Raw genomic sequence first — 16,630 nt, 5'->3', positions numbered from 1 at the left:
ACACAACAAAAGTCTTAACATCTGATTAACATCGATTTGGCTCTAACGTTATTTCTATAATTCATTTATACTCGTCAATTAATATTTTTCGAGGCCAGGCGTTTAATTTATTAACGCTCATTCGAATTTTAATTGAAAAGAGGCGGAGTACATTATGCTGCGTTTTTGCGTTGTATTACTAAAAATCGTTTCTACAGAATGAATCGTTTGGCTAATTACTCTCCCCAACGAGCAGAAAACTGAGATGTAAGAATATTTCAACATGAATTCGTCCACTGGTTTGGCGCGAATGTTTTCTTGAAAGACCGCTAGAACCCCGGCCAGCGGAGAAGGTTAAAACCGAGAGTTCAGCGTTTTGTGCTGAAACCCCGGAGGAAGACTGGGTCGACCAAATCACTATATTTTCACAGTATGTACCTTATTTACACGGCTTTGCACACAGGGGTTTTGCCACCTGCCTGAAAAAAAAAGTAAAATGTTGATTGTTTGAATGCCTATAGATTTTCTATTTTTTAAGAAAAGTGCAAAATTGTCTTTTAAAATAAGGATTACAGTAGTACATTCGATTCTAAATATTTGAGTAAATAAACGTTGGATGGAAACTCACTTGAAAAATGTCTAAGCTCAGTGAGAATGTGGTTTTCAGACTTCTAACAAATGAGCTGATGATGGAATTCAACTTCGCTGGCACAAACTGGAGAGATCAACGACAAAAGAGGGGCCTGGGAGACACATCTTTCTAGAGCAATTCAAGGTGCTCTTATTCCATGTTGTACTTTCAAACTTTGGGTGCTCTTTAATTAGGACAGACTTTATTGCTCAATTACTATGATGCAAGCTAAATTGAATACAAGGATTAAGCTTTGAGCTTAGTAAACCCTAATGGTTCTTTTTTGAGATTATATTCAAGAAGAGATTCATCATTTCTTTGAGTACTAATATTATAACATTTTCTTCTAGCTGCGCTGGTGATGTCCCACCCAACAGCAACAGAAAAAGAAATAAAGGAGCACACAATGCATTAGTTGAAGAATGCGTATGCAAGGCAGGGGGCCTGGAAGTCTGGACACTGAAACGGATAAATTGCTGGTTCTAACAGTTAGGACAATTAGACAGGGCTTTGCATATGGTGGACAGTACAAATTCTTAACTTCATACTGTAATATTTTCTTGGAAATAGAGGAGTTGTACATTTTAAAATGGATTCAGATTGAAATATGGTTTGGAGATAATTGGCATCTTCATGTAATTACTATATATAGCCATGTTACTAGAATGTGTAGTTGAAGTTTACAATATTGTAGCATTTTAACTACATATTTTCAGAATAAATTTTGGAACCAAATCAGTGGCTTGGTTTACTAGCTTCTACACTGGTCTTTGATGTCCCCTAAAGTTACTGTATGATAGAACTCCAACCATTTATGTATAATGAACATATCATAGACAGTAGAATTTCATTCTAGACAAATTAAGGACCACGTTTATACATCTAGAACAAAGGTCATATCACAAACCTGAGCGCGAACGGCTGCTGAAACTCCATCCGGACCCGGACAATTTTAGCAAATTGGACGAACCTCGGAGGATAAACTGTTTATCCTTCCAGAGACGCGTCTGGAGAATTGGCAGCTGTCTGACGTCAGTAAGTGATCCTTTAAAATTAATAGTTTGAGAAGCGAGCCACAGGGGTGTTCTCACGCGGGTTTGATGAGTCCAGGACTCATATAAAGAACTTATCTTAACACAGACGTGTGGTTTTTGCTCTGCGGAGTAGTTAATGTGATAAGGTTCTAAGTAAGGCACCGATCGGTAAAAATGGGAAATTAAAATTCAGAGAAACAATTATAGCCTGGGTTAGAGTAAAAAAAGAAATTTATGTTCATGAACTGTAAAGCTAGGGTAATAGGTGTAAGGGAACTTGCACATAATTTATATATGATAATTAGGGGCCCATAACTATGAAGGATCTTTGTAAGTGAATCAGAATGGACAGAGGAAAGTTGAATTAGGAAAAAGAAGTTTCCTGAAGAAGGGGAAACTTAGAAGAGAAGGAGAAGAAAGGAAAGAAATTGAATTGGAAAACTTATGGAATGGAAAGAGGAATCACAGAAATAATGGGAAGCTTCAAAAAAGACTAGTCTTGAAAGTAAAGAACAGCAAGCTGCAGCTTAAGTCATGGCCATGCGTACTAAAAAGAAAAAGTCTCCACCGAAATTAGAAAGCGGTCCGGAGCCAAAGCCTTTTCACTTGTTTGTGAAATGCCAATGTGCACTTTTCCAGGTCCAGAAGGAACTCCAGCATATGTACATTGACATTGGTCTCCTAGTGAATTATTTGCATTAGTTAAGTCTTTTCCTAAATTGCCTGGTGACCGTAAAGAATTTAAAAGAAAGGCAAGCCTTGTTCTTGATTGTCTTAAGCCTAATTACAGTGACATAACCTTGTTGCTAGATCATATTGTTCCTAAAGGTTTACAACGTCCTCTAAAAAGGAGGAGGCAGATTGGCGGATACATGACCCAAATGATGAAGAAGTATCCATCTAAATTAAACCACACGGACATGGAGAGGAAAAGATAGGCGGCCGCTTCTAAAAAGAGGTAAGGACTCCTCTTTTCTAAAAAGTCCCTTGTCCTCTCCATGTTGCTGTGGTGGGTTCAGGATTTTCCTGAAGCTGAAGCAAGTACAACAGAAAAATGAGTTCATGATGTATGTGTTTTAGATGTCTGTTTTGTGAAGGTGGGGTAGAAAAGGAGGGATTGCTGAAGGAATAGCATCTCGCCCTGCCCGTGCGAAAAAATCCAGGTGTTGCATCCTGGTACACGACTGCAGTACGGCTGAAGGTAGTAACTAGAACTGTACTCGCAGAAGAGCCGAAAATGGTAACTCGATTCAACTGTGTGTTTAAAGCCAGGATTTGGAACCTGGTCCGTGTTCCCGAATTGTGATAGTTCGTCAGTTTGTCTCGACTGGGGGATTCCGCGGGGCGCGTGGGAGACGTGAAAATGGTTTGGTGTGAAGGGAAAAAAAGTTAGATTAATCCAAAGTGAAATTTAAAAGAAATATTGACTGTCAGACGGAATTTAGGCTGAACAGGAATGTAGAAAAGTGTATGAACCTTTGGATAAAAATATTAAGAGGAATATTTGAGAATTCAACAGAATATCATAGATGAGACGGAAAAATCCCTGATGGAAAAGCTAAAAGCAATGGCTGAACGAAACGAAGTTGTATATGTAGAAAAAGAAAAAGCAAAAGAAGAAATAGAACGCCTTGAGAGAGAATCTGGGAGAAGGGTGGGAATCAGTGTGGAGATTTTTGAAAGAGCATTACCCACCGAAAACTGATTAGAGAAAAGTAACAGCATGTCAGCAGAAGGAAGTGAGGATGTTTTCAGATTTTACAGAAAGGTTTATAGCTTTATGGATAGTATACTCGGGGTTAGCCGATGAAAAGGAAGTGAATGAAGATACTTCCACAGTAATAAAACAAATTTACTTGAATGTGTTAAAACCTGATGTTGCCAAGAATGTACAACTATGCTTTCCTGATATTACGGAGAGCGGAGACAGATTTGATTTAATAACTCGCGAAGCATGCATGCAGAAGTGCGAGCGCTGCAAATGGGAGGTAAAAAGACTCCCAAGGAGGAGAAAAGGGAGCCGCCAGTTTGTCGAAATTATTGTGCGACTTTAATGTTATACCGAGATATAAAACCCCAAAGACAAAACTACTAATAAGCTGGTGTGCAGTTACTAAAAAAAAAAGTGTTTTTTGGAGAAATTGGAAGAAAGAGGCTTGATTTCACAATTAAAGAACATGTCAGAAGCTGAAACGAGAGCCGTGTGTGAACTAACAGTTTTAATCTAGTAAACCCCTCTGTAGCCTTCCTAAATTTATCTCAGGATTGAAATAAAAGTGAAATAATCTTACAGTGTGCAGTAACTGGGGGACACAGGAGCACAGCTGTCCTGCTTTTAGACTAAAACAGCATAAAAATGTGATATAAAGTTTTCTAACAGGTAACAGGAGGCTACAGGAGAAGGAGTGCAAGGGTTGTGTTTAAAGCAGATACAAGCTGTCACAGTCTGCTTGGGAAAAGATGTACAGTTTCAACTACTGATGTGGGTGGGGGACACCCCAGACCTATTTTAGGCCCAGACTGCAGCATTTTATAAGGAATTACTGCATGAAATAGCATTTATGTAAACCTAACTCAATAGAGTTATGTAATATTGTGATTGTTTTACCTAATGAGGGAATCCATAAGGCCAGGCTACTCCAAGTACTGGATCTTGGAAAAAAAAGGAGTATAAAACCAACTACGTGGTAAAGCCAGGGTGAATGCCTTCTCAGAACGAACTTGTCTAGTGACGTATTGGTTTAAGGGGGGTAGTGCAGTCTAAAGATAAAATTGCCTTGACCCCTGCAGTAGAAACTGTTTTTAATGTTTTGAGACAAGCTTTCTTGCAGGCACTGGCCCTGGACTGGATTCCCTCAGACGGATCATCTGTATGTAATCTGTATGTAAGTGAAAGAAATGGGTTGTGAGCTGCTGTGCTGGTGCAGGAGCATGGAGATAGGCATCGTCTGGTGGGTTATTATTATTCAGGACCCCTTGATGCGGTGGCCAAGGGGCCGTGTTTATGTGTTGTGCAGGCTACCTGCCTGGCTGTATAAACTGTGAATAATCTGGTGTAGAACTAGCAGACCAAATGAAAAGATTTAATTGAAACTTGTAAATATGCTAAATGGAAAATTGTAGCAATTTATATAGACTGTATATATACATTTGGTGTATGCCACAATTTTGGATGGCAGTGAAGGAATAGGGATTTCCCCAACATGGCAGGGACTCCAGTTAAGAATGCTGGGTTTGTCTCTGAACTGTTAGAAGCTTTGCAGCTGCTTACTGAAGTAGCTGTGGTAAAGTGTAAATCACATAATAAAGAAATGTTTCCAGTAACTCGAGGGAACAACTTTGCAGATGTAGCTGTCAGGTGAGCAGTACTTGTAGAACAGGAGTCTGAGACCCCTGTGAGACCTCTGTTGGTGAAAAGGGGACAGCTACAGGATATTCAGGCTGAGGCCTCTAAAGCAGAGAAAAGGACATGGTTAGAAAAGAGTGTGGTGCTGCCAGCACACTGGACGCCCTGCATGCCCTCAGAGCCTAATGCCCTTTGTAGCTCGACAAATGCACTCTGTCGGACACCTGGGTGTGAGTCAAATGGTGTGCCGGTTACCCATACCTGGGTGGGGACCGTGTTTGAAGCAGTAGCCACTTATGTGGTATCTCAATGTGATGCTTATCAAAGGAACTCAGCTACAGTTCAGGTGCGGGTGCTACAGCTCAAAAGGCCTGCTCCTGAGGAACCTTTCATGCACTGGCAAATTGACAATTGTCAAGAGAAACCTTGGCTCTTATAATCTGTTTTCCCAGTGGGTTGCTGTCACTGCCTCTGTGTCTACCAAACACTTGATGAGGGAGATAAGCCCTCGGTGGGCACTGACCTACCGCTTGTATTATGATCAAGGGACAGGCTGTGGCTGGATTATTCGGGGTGAGATGGACTGAGATCACCCTCAGTCTGCTGGAACAGTGGAATGAAGGAACAGAACTCTAAAAGATCGACTAGACATCAGACTGAAGGAACGCCATGGAATGCGGGCTGGATCAAACAGAACTGTGTAATAGAGCCTGTTTGATAACATCACAAGCCAATCAACGAAACTTCCTGGAGGGACGAATTTGGCTAATGGATTGTTGAATTTGCTAATTCTCTATTGTAGTATTGTAGGTTTTTTTGTAGGTTGTTAATTGAAGTGGTGCACGGGGCTGGTGAACAGGTGCTGGACACTTGGAGACCTCCAGTAGAGGGAAGACACGACCTGATACCTGGCGAGTGGGTGTGGTGAGGAAGATATACCCTGCCAGATGTTGCAACCCTGCTGGGAAGGACCATATCAAGTGCAACTGGCTACCGACTCTGCCATCTGAGTGACAGGATGAGATCGCTGGATCTACGCATTGCGCCGACACCGAACCACTGCACCAGAGACTGAGTGAACATTAATTATTATATTGTCACTGTTTCTGTGTTTGTTGAGCTTCCTGAGGGGGGGTGACAGTGTACCTGTTAAGTGTAAGGAGCTTTACTTTGATAAAATGGGGATATGGAATCAATACTTTATCAGTCAGCCACAAATAATAATCAGAGCTCATGTTGGGATTGTATTGCTATAAAAGATGCTCATGGGAGTAATCCCCTTTGATAGAGGTGATTATTTAGGTTTATTGGCATGGGTAAATAGCCCTGCTTTTAGTCTGAGTGTAACTCAGATGTATTAGAATGGAAATAACTGTATGCTCCTCGCTATAATCACAGTTTTAGGCCATTCTCTATTAGGGTGATAGACAGCTGTTTAGGTGACCCAGCTGTTGACCAATCTTGTAAAAAAAAAACCCTAAGAAAAATGCTGGGCTCCAGCCCACAGGGATTTACCTGTGCTGTAAGAACTAACGCATGAATAAGGAGACTGGATTCTGGTGAAAGACTTGAGGAAAAAGAAATGGTGTTCGCTCAGGTGGAGGGGGCCGTGCCAGGTGCCCTGAATTCATGCTTCCCACTGTAAAAAGGTCACAAACGAACTGAGCAAAGAGCAGGAGTGATGTCTCCACAGGGATAGATGGGGATCACCTGCTTGGGACTGATGTGCACAGCCTTTTTCCTTTTTATGTGGAAGCCTGTCACCCAGAAGCCCAGAAAGAGGAAGAATCTAAACGCGAAGCCTCTTTGTATACAAACTGGCTGAATGCAACTGATAATGAGGGGGATAGGAGTAATTTGTGGTATAAATTTATAAATCATACTGTAAAGTTAAAGAAATGTAATGCATCTTGTTATGTATGTGCTTTAATGCCTCATTCTACAGCCTCACCCATTTCTCTCCTGGTTAGAATTACTGTTTGGGCCAGGGGGGAGTTACTAACACCGATTATAGGGGCTGTGATACTTGTCTTCCTGTTTTTGTGTTGCTGTACGAAATATATTATTCCAATGCTTTGAAATATGGTAATGAATATGTTTGCGCATCAGTATGTTCTGATAAGAACGCAAGAATCCGAAGTATGGGAGCCTCCTGGGAGTCCATATGAAGAATCTAACTTTTAATCATTTTCAAGAATAAAAAGGAGGGAATTGAAGTGGAAATCTAATAAGTAAATTGATTCTTAAAAATGTAGAGAGCTTTGGAAAAAATATATTGGTGCTTTTAGATAATATATTTCAAGGATGTAATTGCTGTGCTACAGTACGTGCAGAATTTTAGAAAACAGTTTGTCAACAAAGTACACTGTTTAGGTTAGTTTAGAAGACAATGTACCAAAACAATATATGCTGTCTGGGTCGTTAGAATTAGCTGAAAGTAACTGATTAGCTTTGAATAACAAATCTAGTGCTTCTTCTCTCGCTCTATGATGTAATCTGTTTTGTCTTAGGGAAAGGGGAAGTTTTAGAAGGGACCAAGTACTGAACTTTTTTACAGCGCAACGTCTTATAAAAACCCTGTACTGCTTGTAACAAATTGAGTCTCTGGTTGCACTTTGCGAAGTGGCAGCAGGGCTCCCAATATTGCAATATTGAAATAAAGACCTTACTCAGGTGAGAACTCTCTCTTGTGGCTTCCTTGATAGTTATATTTCCATGACAATTTGGGTTACAAAGGTTACAGAGACAGCTACTCAGCATTGACAAAGTGCAAGAATCCATCAAAGGGACAGAGTATGTTCGCAGTATGACCAAGTGCAGCCCAGAATTTAGTACTAAGGTGCCTTGCTGAATGTTTGGGTCAGATCCCCTTACTATTTGTGCACTTCAGGGGAAACGTGCACTGCAGAAAGGGCATTAAACTTGTTGACTGTAGCTGCCAGGTACTTCCAGCCTCATTAAAGTAGGCCAAATCTCATGCCTATCCAAACTCTTGCCAACAGCTGTTTTCATTGCAGTAAGTGTGATCAGGGCATTATGAAAGGGGGGTGAAAATACTGCACTTGACCCCCACAATAACACAGTAACCTTGCTTCTAGCTGTAAGCAAACTAAATTATGTCTGGAAGCCTATTTCAAGCATTAGGTATCAAGTGGAGACTCATAAGAGATTGTCGTAATCAAAGCTGGATAAGCAACCCATAGGAAAGACATACATCATGTGGTGCTGCAATATTTAGTTTCATCAAGTCATTGCTTTGCTTAGTTCTGCCTCCTGGACAGGACAGTTGACAGCACAGCAATGCAGACAGGGCCCACAGCAGTCACCACCGAGCCTGGATCAGGATGTGAGCAGAGAAACCTGCAAAAGGACAGACTAACACAGAAATGGGATTATCTTCCCAACTCCACCGTATCCAGACAAGCCACATACTCATTCCTTGGTGCTCCTCTGGGCTCCAGGCTCCATGGCAGGGGTGGTGTCCCCCTACGTTTGGAGAATGATGAGGGGGACCTAGAGTAGCACCACCTGTAGAGGTGGATGGCACATTAATTAAAGAGATCAAGACACTACATTAACCTGGGCAGGATGTCTAACTTAATTAGTATTTCCAAAAGCTGTTTTGCCTCCCTCCACAGTTGTGAGGATGAGCAAAATATGCTTAGAACAGAGCATCTCAGTTATGGCCCTAAAGTAGTACCTAAAGGGTAATTCCACTTCAAGTAAAAGCAGGTAATACAGGAGACATCATACGGCTTCCATTTGTGAATAAAATTCTACTTCACCTAGGAAAAGTAAGAAAAAAAAATCGATACCAGCTCAGACAAGAATATCAGTCCCTAGCGTCCCCATGTAGTTCCACAGAAATTACCATTTTAATGTGGTAGTCTAAGGGCAAAGGGACCATAAACAGTCCTAAAAATGCTCTCGCCAAGGAGAACGGGGAAATTGCACAAGTTCTCCAGCACAGGTGAATCTCTCCTGGAGGCAAACAGGATTGTGTCCCTGCTCCTCTGCCATGAAGCAGATACTAAGAACAAGCCTGGGACTCCCACAGGAACATGAACAGCTGGTGTTCTTCCAAATCGCAGCAACAGATTGCTGGACTAGCTGTAGTAAGAGTGGCAGGAGCCTTTGACAGCACCACATGCATACCCAACCCATCCAGACCCCCCTGCAGCACAGCAAGAATCAGCTCATGACAAGAGACACTTTGCAACCAGTTTATTCCTCATTCACATCAGGTCAGTTCATGGGTTTGTGTTGCTTCCTCCTGTGCAGGACTGTCCCCAGCAGAGCAGCACAGACCAGCCCCACAGCAGTCGCCACACCAGCCAGGATCACAGCCTCCACAGGCAGGCCTGGAAAGAAAGCACAGAGGAGCCTCAGCAAGCGGGCACTGCCACAGAGAGGGGCCAGCTGACATGACAGCACCTCCTGCCAGTACCTGCGGCTTTGTCCTCCTCTGCTCTTAGCTGGGAGCTCTGGCCTTCTGCCTCCACTGGCCTCTCAGCAACCTGCTCTTGCAGCACAAACACGGGACCAACAGTGGCATCAGCTTCCCACTCAGGAGCTGCAACAAGAGCAGGACAAGCCCGGCTGTAGACCACCCTGCTTGACCCCCCACTTTCCCGAGGAGATCCATGCCATGAGTGGTAGAGCAAGGGTGCCTTACCCCCTGTAGAAGCCAGGTCCCTCCTGCTCCTGCCACCCCAATACCTGGATCGTACAGTTGCCCCACAGCTGGAGTCACAGCAGCTGCAGACCTGGTCACTCCCATCCACTGATCTCCACCTACAGCAGGGACACAGGGTCAGAGCAGCTCCCTCACCTGAGCACCAGCTGGACACAGCAGCTCCCTGCCTCCTCACTGACCTGCTGCCCTCAGTGTAGCAGTCCTTGTTCAGGGGGTCCACACTCTGGGAAGCAGGAGTCACCTTCAGGTGGCAGGTGATGTAGATCTGCCAAGAGCACGAGTGGATCAAGCTACACCCAGGCCTCCATCTTGGGCTTGTAATGGACATGCTGTTCTCACAACCGGCACAAACCCATGAAAGCAGAAGGGATCAGGATCAAGTACTCACTGAGCTCCTGGCATCCTGATAGAACCTGAAGGCATCCAGCTTCATCTGCAGCTTGGAGTCCTGGGTTCTTGGCATGAACTGCGAGCTGGAGCCTGTGGATTTGGCATCAGTCAGGCACCTGAAAGGAGAGAAGGCAGTGTAGAACTGGAGACAGCAGGCAGTGTTCACTAGCTCAAGCCACCCGAGGTCACACCCACCCATAGTTCGCAATGAAGGAGTAGCTGGGGGTGGAGGTCTGGTCAGGGACCAAGGTGGCCACGCAGCTGTCCACAAAGAGCCGAAGGGGCTGGTGGTTGGCCTGGGTGACGGAGGCTTCGATGTTCAGGACGTCCCCCAGGTAGAAGACATTGGAGGACCTCTGGGAGCTCCAGTCATCTGGATGGGAAAGGAACCCCAATCTCAAGCACAGATCCCATTGATCCAACTGCACTGTCTGTACAGTCGCACCGTGCTTCATCTCGGGGGGAGACCTACCACTCATGAGGCTCAGGGAGAAGCCCAGCAGATCCTCAGCAGACTTGGTGGAGGTGTAGGGGACCCAGGTGGGCTTCAGGGCATTGCTGCTCACATTGTAGAGCCTAGCAGACAGGAGGCAGGTGTCAGCAGGGAGTCAAGCTCCAGGCACTCAGCCCTGCTGCTCCTCCAGGACTCACCTCATGTAGTGACACTCGATACCCACAACAGCGCCATTCGTTCTCACTATGGGGGTGTTGGCCACCGGCTTCGGGGTGTAGTTGAGAGAGAAGCTGTACACCAGTTGCTCATCCACGGTCTAGACAGATCACAGATCCAGTCACCCAACAGCCGAGAACCCGAAGCTGCCCAACCGCAGAACCACTTACCTTCAGCACACTGCGACACGCCTGCAGCTCAGCCTCGAAGATCAGGAGCTGCGCCGCGGTGTCCTGCCGGGTGACCGCACAGTCTCCCAGGCTGAGATCCGAGGCGTTGATCAGCTGCCCGGTGCCGAACAGGTCCGTCTTGACCTGCACCACGATCGTACTCTCCCCGCACTGCGCCGACACAGCCCGGATAACCTGCTGCTTCTGCTGCCGCGGCAGCAGAGGCGAGTCCAGAAAGGCGACCCCCTTGCGCCTGACGCCGGATTGGACGTTAGCGCGGGCTCGCCATCGCGCAGCATCACACAGAACTGCGAGGAACAGCAAGGTCAACAGCCGAAAGGAAAGACCACTAGAAAACCACATCTTGAAATGAAAACAACTCGCAAAACCACGATACCTGCTGTTCGCGAGCTCCTTCCTTTTAAAGCCCCCCAGACTTTCACGCGTGATGACGTTCAGGTTCGCAGAGTGAAGATTTTCACGAGGACCCGAACTCTGTCCGCTCACACGCAGGAGGACAGGATATTGAATCAACCCCGTGGAAAAGCCATTGTAGTTAAAGCGGAGGACGATCGCGGAGACTAATTTCTCCTGAGTAGACTGCTGATTGTTTACAATGAATATTAGAAACTAGGATCTCCGCTATATTTCGCGGTCACGGTATCTAATATTTCCTGTTACAGCTGTTGCTACTGACAAGATGTAAAAAATGAATAAGATAAGAGCTGGTCCCGACACGTCTGAATTCACATCAATTATAAGATTATTATTGAATTCAAACTGTGAATGTCTCCTTCTGTCAAAATGACCATTGTATAGTTACAGTCTTGTAAATGATAAAACTCCTTCTTTGTTTTCGTTCGAATGTTCTTCTGCTTCGCCGGTCAATTTGGAGGAAAAGCGCTGGGTGAACGATTTCAAAAATTAAAAGCCTAAAACGACATCTTTCGTGTTTTAACTATGTCCCCGTGGTGAAAAGGGAGAAACTCGACGTGATATTTCCTTCTCCGGATCTGCGTGCAGTGCAGACACGCTTTGTCCCAGCGAAAATGTCGGACGCGCGCAGAGCGCAGACAACTGTTCTCACACCTTCCGATCCAGGAGCGAAACAGGCGCCTGGCGTTGCTGCTCTTTCCATTAGCAGCCGCGCTTGATCGTTTGCAACAGATTAAAAACGGGCTGCACGCATGCTTCTCTGTTAGCATGGCTTTGTTGCAGCTCTGGGGTCCTGGGTTCGATTCGTGGTGCGGTTTCTTTTGGGGGAGTTTGCAAGCTCTCCATTTTCACCCCACCGTCCAAATAGTGTAGGTGCTGTCACGGTGAACCGGCCGAACTAACTCCCCCCGCACGTGTAATGGTCCGTTGTGTGTCGGGATAGGAAGCGGCTGGTCCCCGCTCGCTGTTGGGCTCTGTGCTTTCAAGTTGTTTCGTGTAGACGACTTGTTGAGAAATCCTACTCATTATTAGTTCTTCTTGTGAAACTCAACTGTGCGTCGCCCATTTCTCTTGCTTAAACCTGTATTTTACACACGAAAGATACATTTGTAGCGTAATAGGAATTGTGTGACCCATCTATAGATTTTCTAACATTTTTATCCAGTAAAGAGGTCCAAGAAAACAATGAATTTCCGATACAGTGGGGGTGTTACAGACATATGCCTAGCTTTCCTGTTTAATGTTTCCATGCTATGTTTCTGCTGTAATGGTGTGTCATCCTGATGTCATGCGTCACATTTCAGTTTTTGACACTTGTTCAGATATCTGCCAACAAATAAGTAATTTCTGTCTTTAACAATTCTCTGCTTGAGCATGTACTGTGCCCTCCAGAATTATTGGCACCCTTGGTAAAGATGAGCAAAAATCATAATTATTCTGGAGGGCACTGTAAGGTTGCATTAAAAATTCTGATTTGAAAAGGGTGTGCAAGGACCATTTGTTACCCAGCAACATTTGTAAAGGGTCTGAATACTTCTGCAAGGCACTTGAGCTGCTTTCAGGGACACAGACAAGCAGTCGTGGATTCTTAGTAAGGACTCTGGTAAAGAACTGCCAACCACTGCCAATGATTGTTGGAAGTAATGCAGAGACATTCCTGCCCCCAGCGTTCATCAGAGGCATCTTGTTCTCACAAAATGAGATGAGACATGTTGCCCTTGTGGCAAAACATTAAAGAGCGGGGCTGGTCTGGATTTCGGGCAGCCCATTTGCTTAAGGTGAACGAGTGAGGGAACTAACCAGGCAGCATTAATCTAGCTCTACATACTCAGTCAAGAATAGAAGGCAACAGGTTAATGAGATAGCAGCCCACTTCCAGCTATCACTACTGACAGGAGTATTTCACTACGAGACCACTGCTCTCGTGACTCAAATTTGTGAACAGGCAAGTCATTACAGATGGATAAACACATCGTCTACTGGACATCCCAAAGTACAGGACAGGCTAAACCAGCTAGCTGGGAGCAGGGGTGTAGCCTAGATGGAACTAGAGAAGAGAGCCCAAGTACACCCCCCACAAGCTACAGTTCTTCAAGCTGGAGAGGTGCCCCTATGCTGGCAGGACCGCCAGTTAGAGCCCAGGCCACCCACTTTTGCACAGGCCCACCCCCACCGGTAAGCACTTGAACATGAAATTGGAAAACACTGATCCCCACCCAGACTCTTCCAGCTTCTTCTGAGCATGCTGGAAGAGCTAAAGCAAGTAGGTGCAGGCACATAGGATGTAAACAAGGGGTGATGCAGTTGTGCATGACTACCCCTACACACACTAAGTACTTAGTACAGTAGGATTAAAGAGAATGATGGAACTCTCCCACAAATCAGTACATTTTGGGAAGAGAGCTCACAAGAAGGTATTGCAGAGGGAATACAGAAGAGCTGGGATTGATACTGAAATCCACAGGGACTGGAAGGGGCATCAAGGAGGTGGTATATAGCCATGCTTGTCTGTTCTTTAACTACAGGCAGTGGTCAAGCAAGTAGAAATCATGGGTAATAAAAAAAAAGGAAGAGAAGGAATTACACCAATTAGCCAAATGTGGAAAGGAAGCTTAGTTGGGTGTCAAAAACCTAGGCAGATCCACCTCTTTCCCAAAGAAGCTAGAAGCTCACCATCACCAACATACCACATGGAGGTATCAACACTGCCACCATGATAGCCACAAGGAACACACTAAAACAATACTAAGCCACGATGAGTAGAGATCAGCGCAAAGCCTTTATTCACACTCCATTCACAGCTTGGTATTCTGGATCTGAGGTCTAGATCTCCACACAGCCACCAGCACCAGAGAAGAGACCACAAGCACAGTGGAGGCAGCGACTACCAGCAGCCCATAGCCCAGGAACCGGGGTGCTGCGGAGAGAAGAGCTTTAGTCAGGGGTCAGACACGGGGAACAGGATCAGACACTCGGCCTCCAACCCCCTCCCTCACCTTCAACATGGGAATCCAGTTGACCCAGAGCTGGAAGCTCAGACCCAACCAGGATCACTTCCCCACTGGACACCAGTGCAGTTTCTCTGGAGGAGTCCTGGGCCATTTGAGCAACAGCTCTTCCTGCAAGAGGACAGGACACCAGCATGAGGAAAGGATACACACAGCTGACTGGCGCGCGCACACAACTGTCCATCCCGAGAGAACTCACTCCTCCTGCCACAGGTGGGCACACAGCGGTCAGTAGCAGTCGGCTGGCACACTGCCGCACTACAGTGGATGAACACCTGGAGAGAGCACAGCAAGGGTCACTGCACAGCCCAGGACCAGCCACCACCTCCTTCCCCACAAGCTGCTCCCTACCTTCTCCATCAGAGGCACCCGAGAGGCAGGATCCACAAAAGTGAACATCTGAATCATGAAGCGCTGGTAGTGCGTTGGGTACGGCAGCCCTGAGGAGCCGCCCACAGGGATCAAGGTGGTCTGGTAGTTGTCACCTCCGTAGGGACACCTGCAAGGACAGCAACAGGGAGGGTGAGCCCTGCCACAAGGGGACACTACTGAGACAAGCCAGTCGGAGCCACAGGGGTCAGGTTACCCAGCAACCAGAAGGCTCCAGCTGGGCTGGCTGAGAGGACTGGGAGTGGAAGTGGCCCAGCAGTCCCCCAGGGTCAGGACAATGTTGGGGTCAGTCCTGTTCAAGATGTGGACCTCCACATACACAGGATCCCGCAGCACCTTGGTCACAGGGTAGTCCAGGTCACTGTAGTAGGAGTCATACAGCTCTCCTGAGGACGAGAGCAGCAGCGGGGTTCAGCAGGAGCCCCACACACTCGGCTCACACAGCCCAAGGCCTGACAGCTACCTCTTGCAATCCTGAGCTCCACACGGAGAGGTCCTGGAGACACTGCCGGAGGGGGTGGGGAGACCGTGTAGACCACAGCCTGCACTGGAACAAGGTCATCATTTGCATACCTGCACTGGAAGAACAGCCTAGAGAGAGAAGCAGGCAGTCATGGGATCCAGACAGGACCTGGCAAGACCGGAACACTTTGGGAAGCAGCAGCTGCTCACTCACTTGTAGAAGCTGTCCCTTGTGATGGAGCCAGCAGGTCCCCCAATCACAGCAAAGGTTGAGGACATCATGTTCTCATACACCACAGCACCACCTTCAATCTGGAGGAAGGACACATGAACAAGGTCAGGAACCACTACGGGAACATCATCCTCAGCTGAAGGATCAAGCCCCTCACCTTCATGCTGGTGCCACAGGCACTGACTGGGAACCGGAACATGGCAAAGCCAGCGGTGGTGCTAACAGGGCCACAGGGGGCACTCCTGCCCGCCTGCAGGCTGACTGAATCCAGGCTCAGCTGAGGGCTGGTGGCATTCCTGGACACGACCACCACAAACTGGCCATCCCTGGTGCACTGGACAGTCACTGGAGGAAAGCAAGAGCTGGTAAACCAAGCCTGTTAAGCTCATCATCGAAGACACTCAAGATCCAAAAACCCACCATCATTCCCATAGTAACAGCGATTCCGGCTGGACTGATCAAAGCAGCAATTTTTAGCTTCACAGTCGCTTTTACCGATAGTCAAGTCACCACATGCTATCTTGTCACTGTCATTAACCAGGCACTTCTGAACCTGAGCTAAAGAACAATCCAACGCCAGCAAAAACCACACAAAGCACAACCCCATCCTCCCTCTGCTCATTGACTTCTCCATCGTGAAACTCGGCGAGGAATTGCAGCCAAGCGGCGCTCAGCTCCTGAAATACTCGCTGCGCCCTGATTGGCTGAGGGCGGCGATTGGAGGGCTGTAGCGCGCGCACGAGGACTTCGGACACTCAGAGCGTCATCCGAGTCAGCTGATTAATCGCGGAGCGTCCTGTTCGACTGGAACGAGCTCTCATGCGGGTTAGACTAATGTGTCTGACTCAAAACTAAATATTTATGGCGTCTGTTAGTTAGGGTGACCATATTTTGTTTTTCAAAAAAGAGGAGGGGGGAACGATCGTCGACACTCGACACATGCCTCCAAAGTAATGAATCTTTATTACGTTTTCTAATCAAAAAATCCATTTGAACTCTCTCATTTCTATTAATCTTCTTAGTAAACTTTGAAACACTTGCAGGGTTGCTCTTTCTCTTCCATAATGGCAAACAAGGGAAAAAAATATAGCCCTATTTTTAAAAGTTTTCTTTTTTCATTTTAACACAACAAAAGTCTTAACATCTGATTAACATCGATTTGGCTCTAACGTTATTTCTATAATTCA

At 46.1% G+C, this 16,630-nt stretch overlaps 3 protein-coding genes across 3 annotated transcripts; all 3 read right to left on the bottom strand.

Moving 5' to 3' along the window:
- Window positions 1-9,235: 9,235 nt before the first annotated feature.
- Window positions 9,236-10,732, bottom strand: LOC148838495 (zona pellucida sperm-binding protein 3-like). Its single transcript, XM_088911202.1, has 8 exons — window positions 10,728-10,732; window positions 10,549-10,652; window positions 10,272-10,449; window positions 10,075-10,192; window positions 9,866-9,951; window positions 9,666-9,784; window positions 9,438-9,563; window positions 9,236-9,351 (listed from the first exon to the last, which is right to left on the bottom strand). The coding sequence occupies exons 1-8, from the start codon at window positions 10,730-10,732 to the stop codon at window positions 9,236-9,238; spliced, it is 852 nt and encodes a 283-aa protein (XP_088767328.1).
- Window positions 10,733-10,781: 49 nt separating this feature from the next.
- LOC148838494 (uncharacterized) lies at window positions 10,782-11,528 on the bottom strand. The gene has a single exon (XM_088910684.1). It carries the CDS (start codon window positions 11,277-11,279, stop codon window positions 10,836-10,838), a length of 444 nt encoding a protein of 147 aa, XP_088766810.1. The 5' UTR covers window positions 11,280-11,528; the 3' UTR covers window positions 10,782-10,835.
- A 2,618-nt stretch (window positions 11,529-14,146) lies between these two features.
- Window positions 14,147-16,077, bottom strand: LOC148838493 (zona pellucida sperm-binding protein 4-like). Its single transcript, XM_088911660.1, has 9 exons — window positions 15,864-16,077; window positions 15,601-15,788; window positions 15,426-15,523; window positions 15,213-15,340; window positions 14,946-15,135; window positions 14,711-14,858; window positions 14,559-14,634; window positions 14,348-14,470; window positions 14,147-14,283 (listed from the first exon to the last, which is right to left on the bottom strand). The coding sequence occupies exons 1-9, from the start codon at window positions 16,075-16,077 to the stop codon at window positions 14,147-14,149; spliced, it is 1,302 nt and encodes a 433-aa protein (XP_088767786.1).
- Between the last annotated feature and the right edge of the window lie 553 nt (window positions 16,078-16,630).

The sequence above is a fragment of the Atractosteus spatula genome, chromosome 3 (assembly GCF_055471065.1).
Source record: "Atractosteus spatula isolate fAtrSpa1 chromosome 3, fAtrSpa1.hap1, whole genome shotgun sequence".
NCBI lineage: Eukaryota > Metazoa > Chordata > Actinopteri > Semionotiformes > Lepisosteidae > Atractosteus > Atractosteus spatula.
This window is presented reverse-complemented; position numbering and strand designations above follow the sequence as displayed.

Bases quoted from the DNA above. Each gene is read 5' to 3' on its own strand.
- LOC148838495 (XM_088911202.1), bottom strand. The intron at 10,450-10,548 runs GTAGGTCTCCCC...TTTCCCATCCAG, and splicing joins CTCCCTGAGCCTCATGAGTG to ATGACTGGAGCTCCCAGAGG. The intron at 9,564-9,665 runs GTAAGGCACCCT...CTCTTGTTGCAG, and splicing joins GGACCTGGCTTCTACAGGGG to CTCCTGAGTGGGAAGCTGAT.
- LOC148838493 (XM_088911660.1), bottom strand. From the start codon at position 16,077: ATGGAGAAGTCAATGAGCAGAGGGAGGATGGGGTTGTGCTTTGTGTGG. The intron at 15,789-15,863 runs GTGGGTTTTTGG...GCTTTCCTCCAG, and splicing joins CTGTTACTATGGGAATGATG to TGACTGTCCAGTGCACCAGG. The intron at 15,136-15,212 runs GTAGCTGTCAGG...TCTCGTCCTCAG, and splicing joins GGAGCTCAGGATTGCAAGAG to GAGAGCTGTATGACTCCTAC.
- LOC148838494 (XM_088910684.1), bottom strand. From the start codon at position 11,279: ATGTGGTTTTCTAGTGGTCTTTCCTTTCGGCTGTTGACCTTGCTGTTC.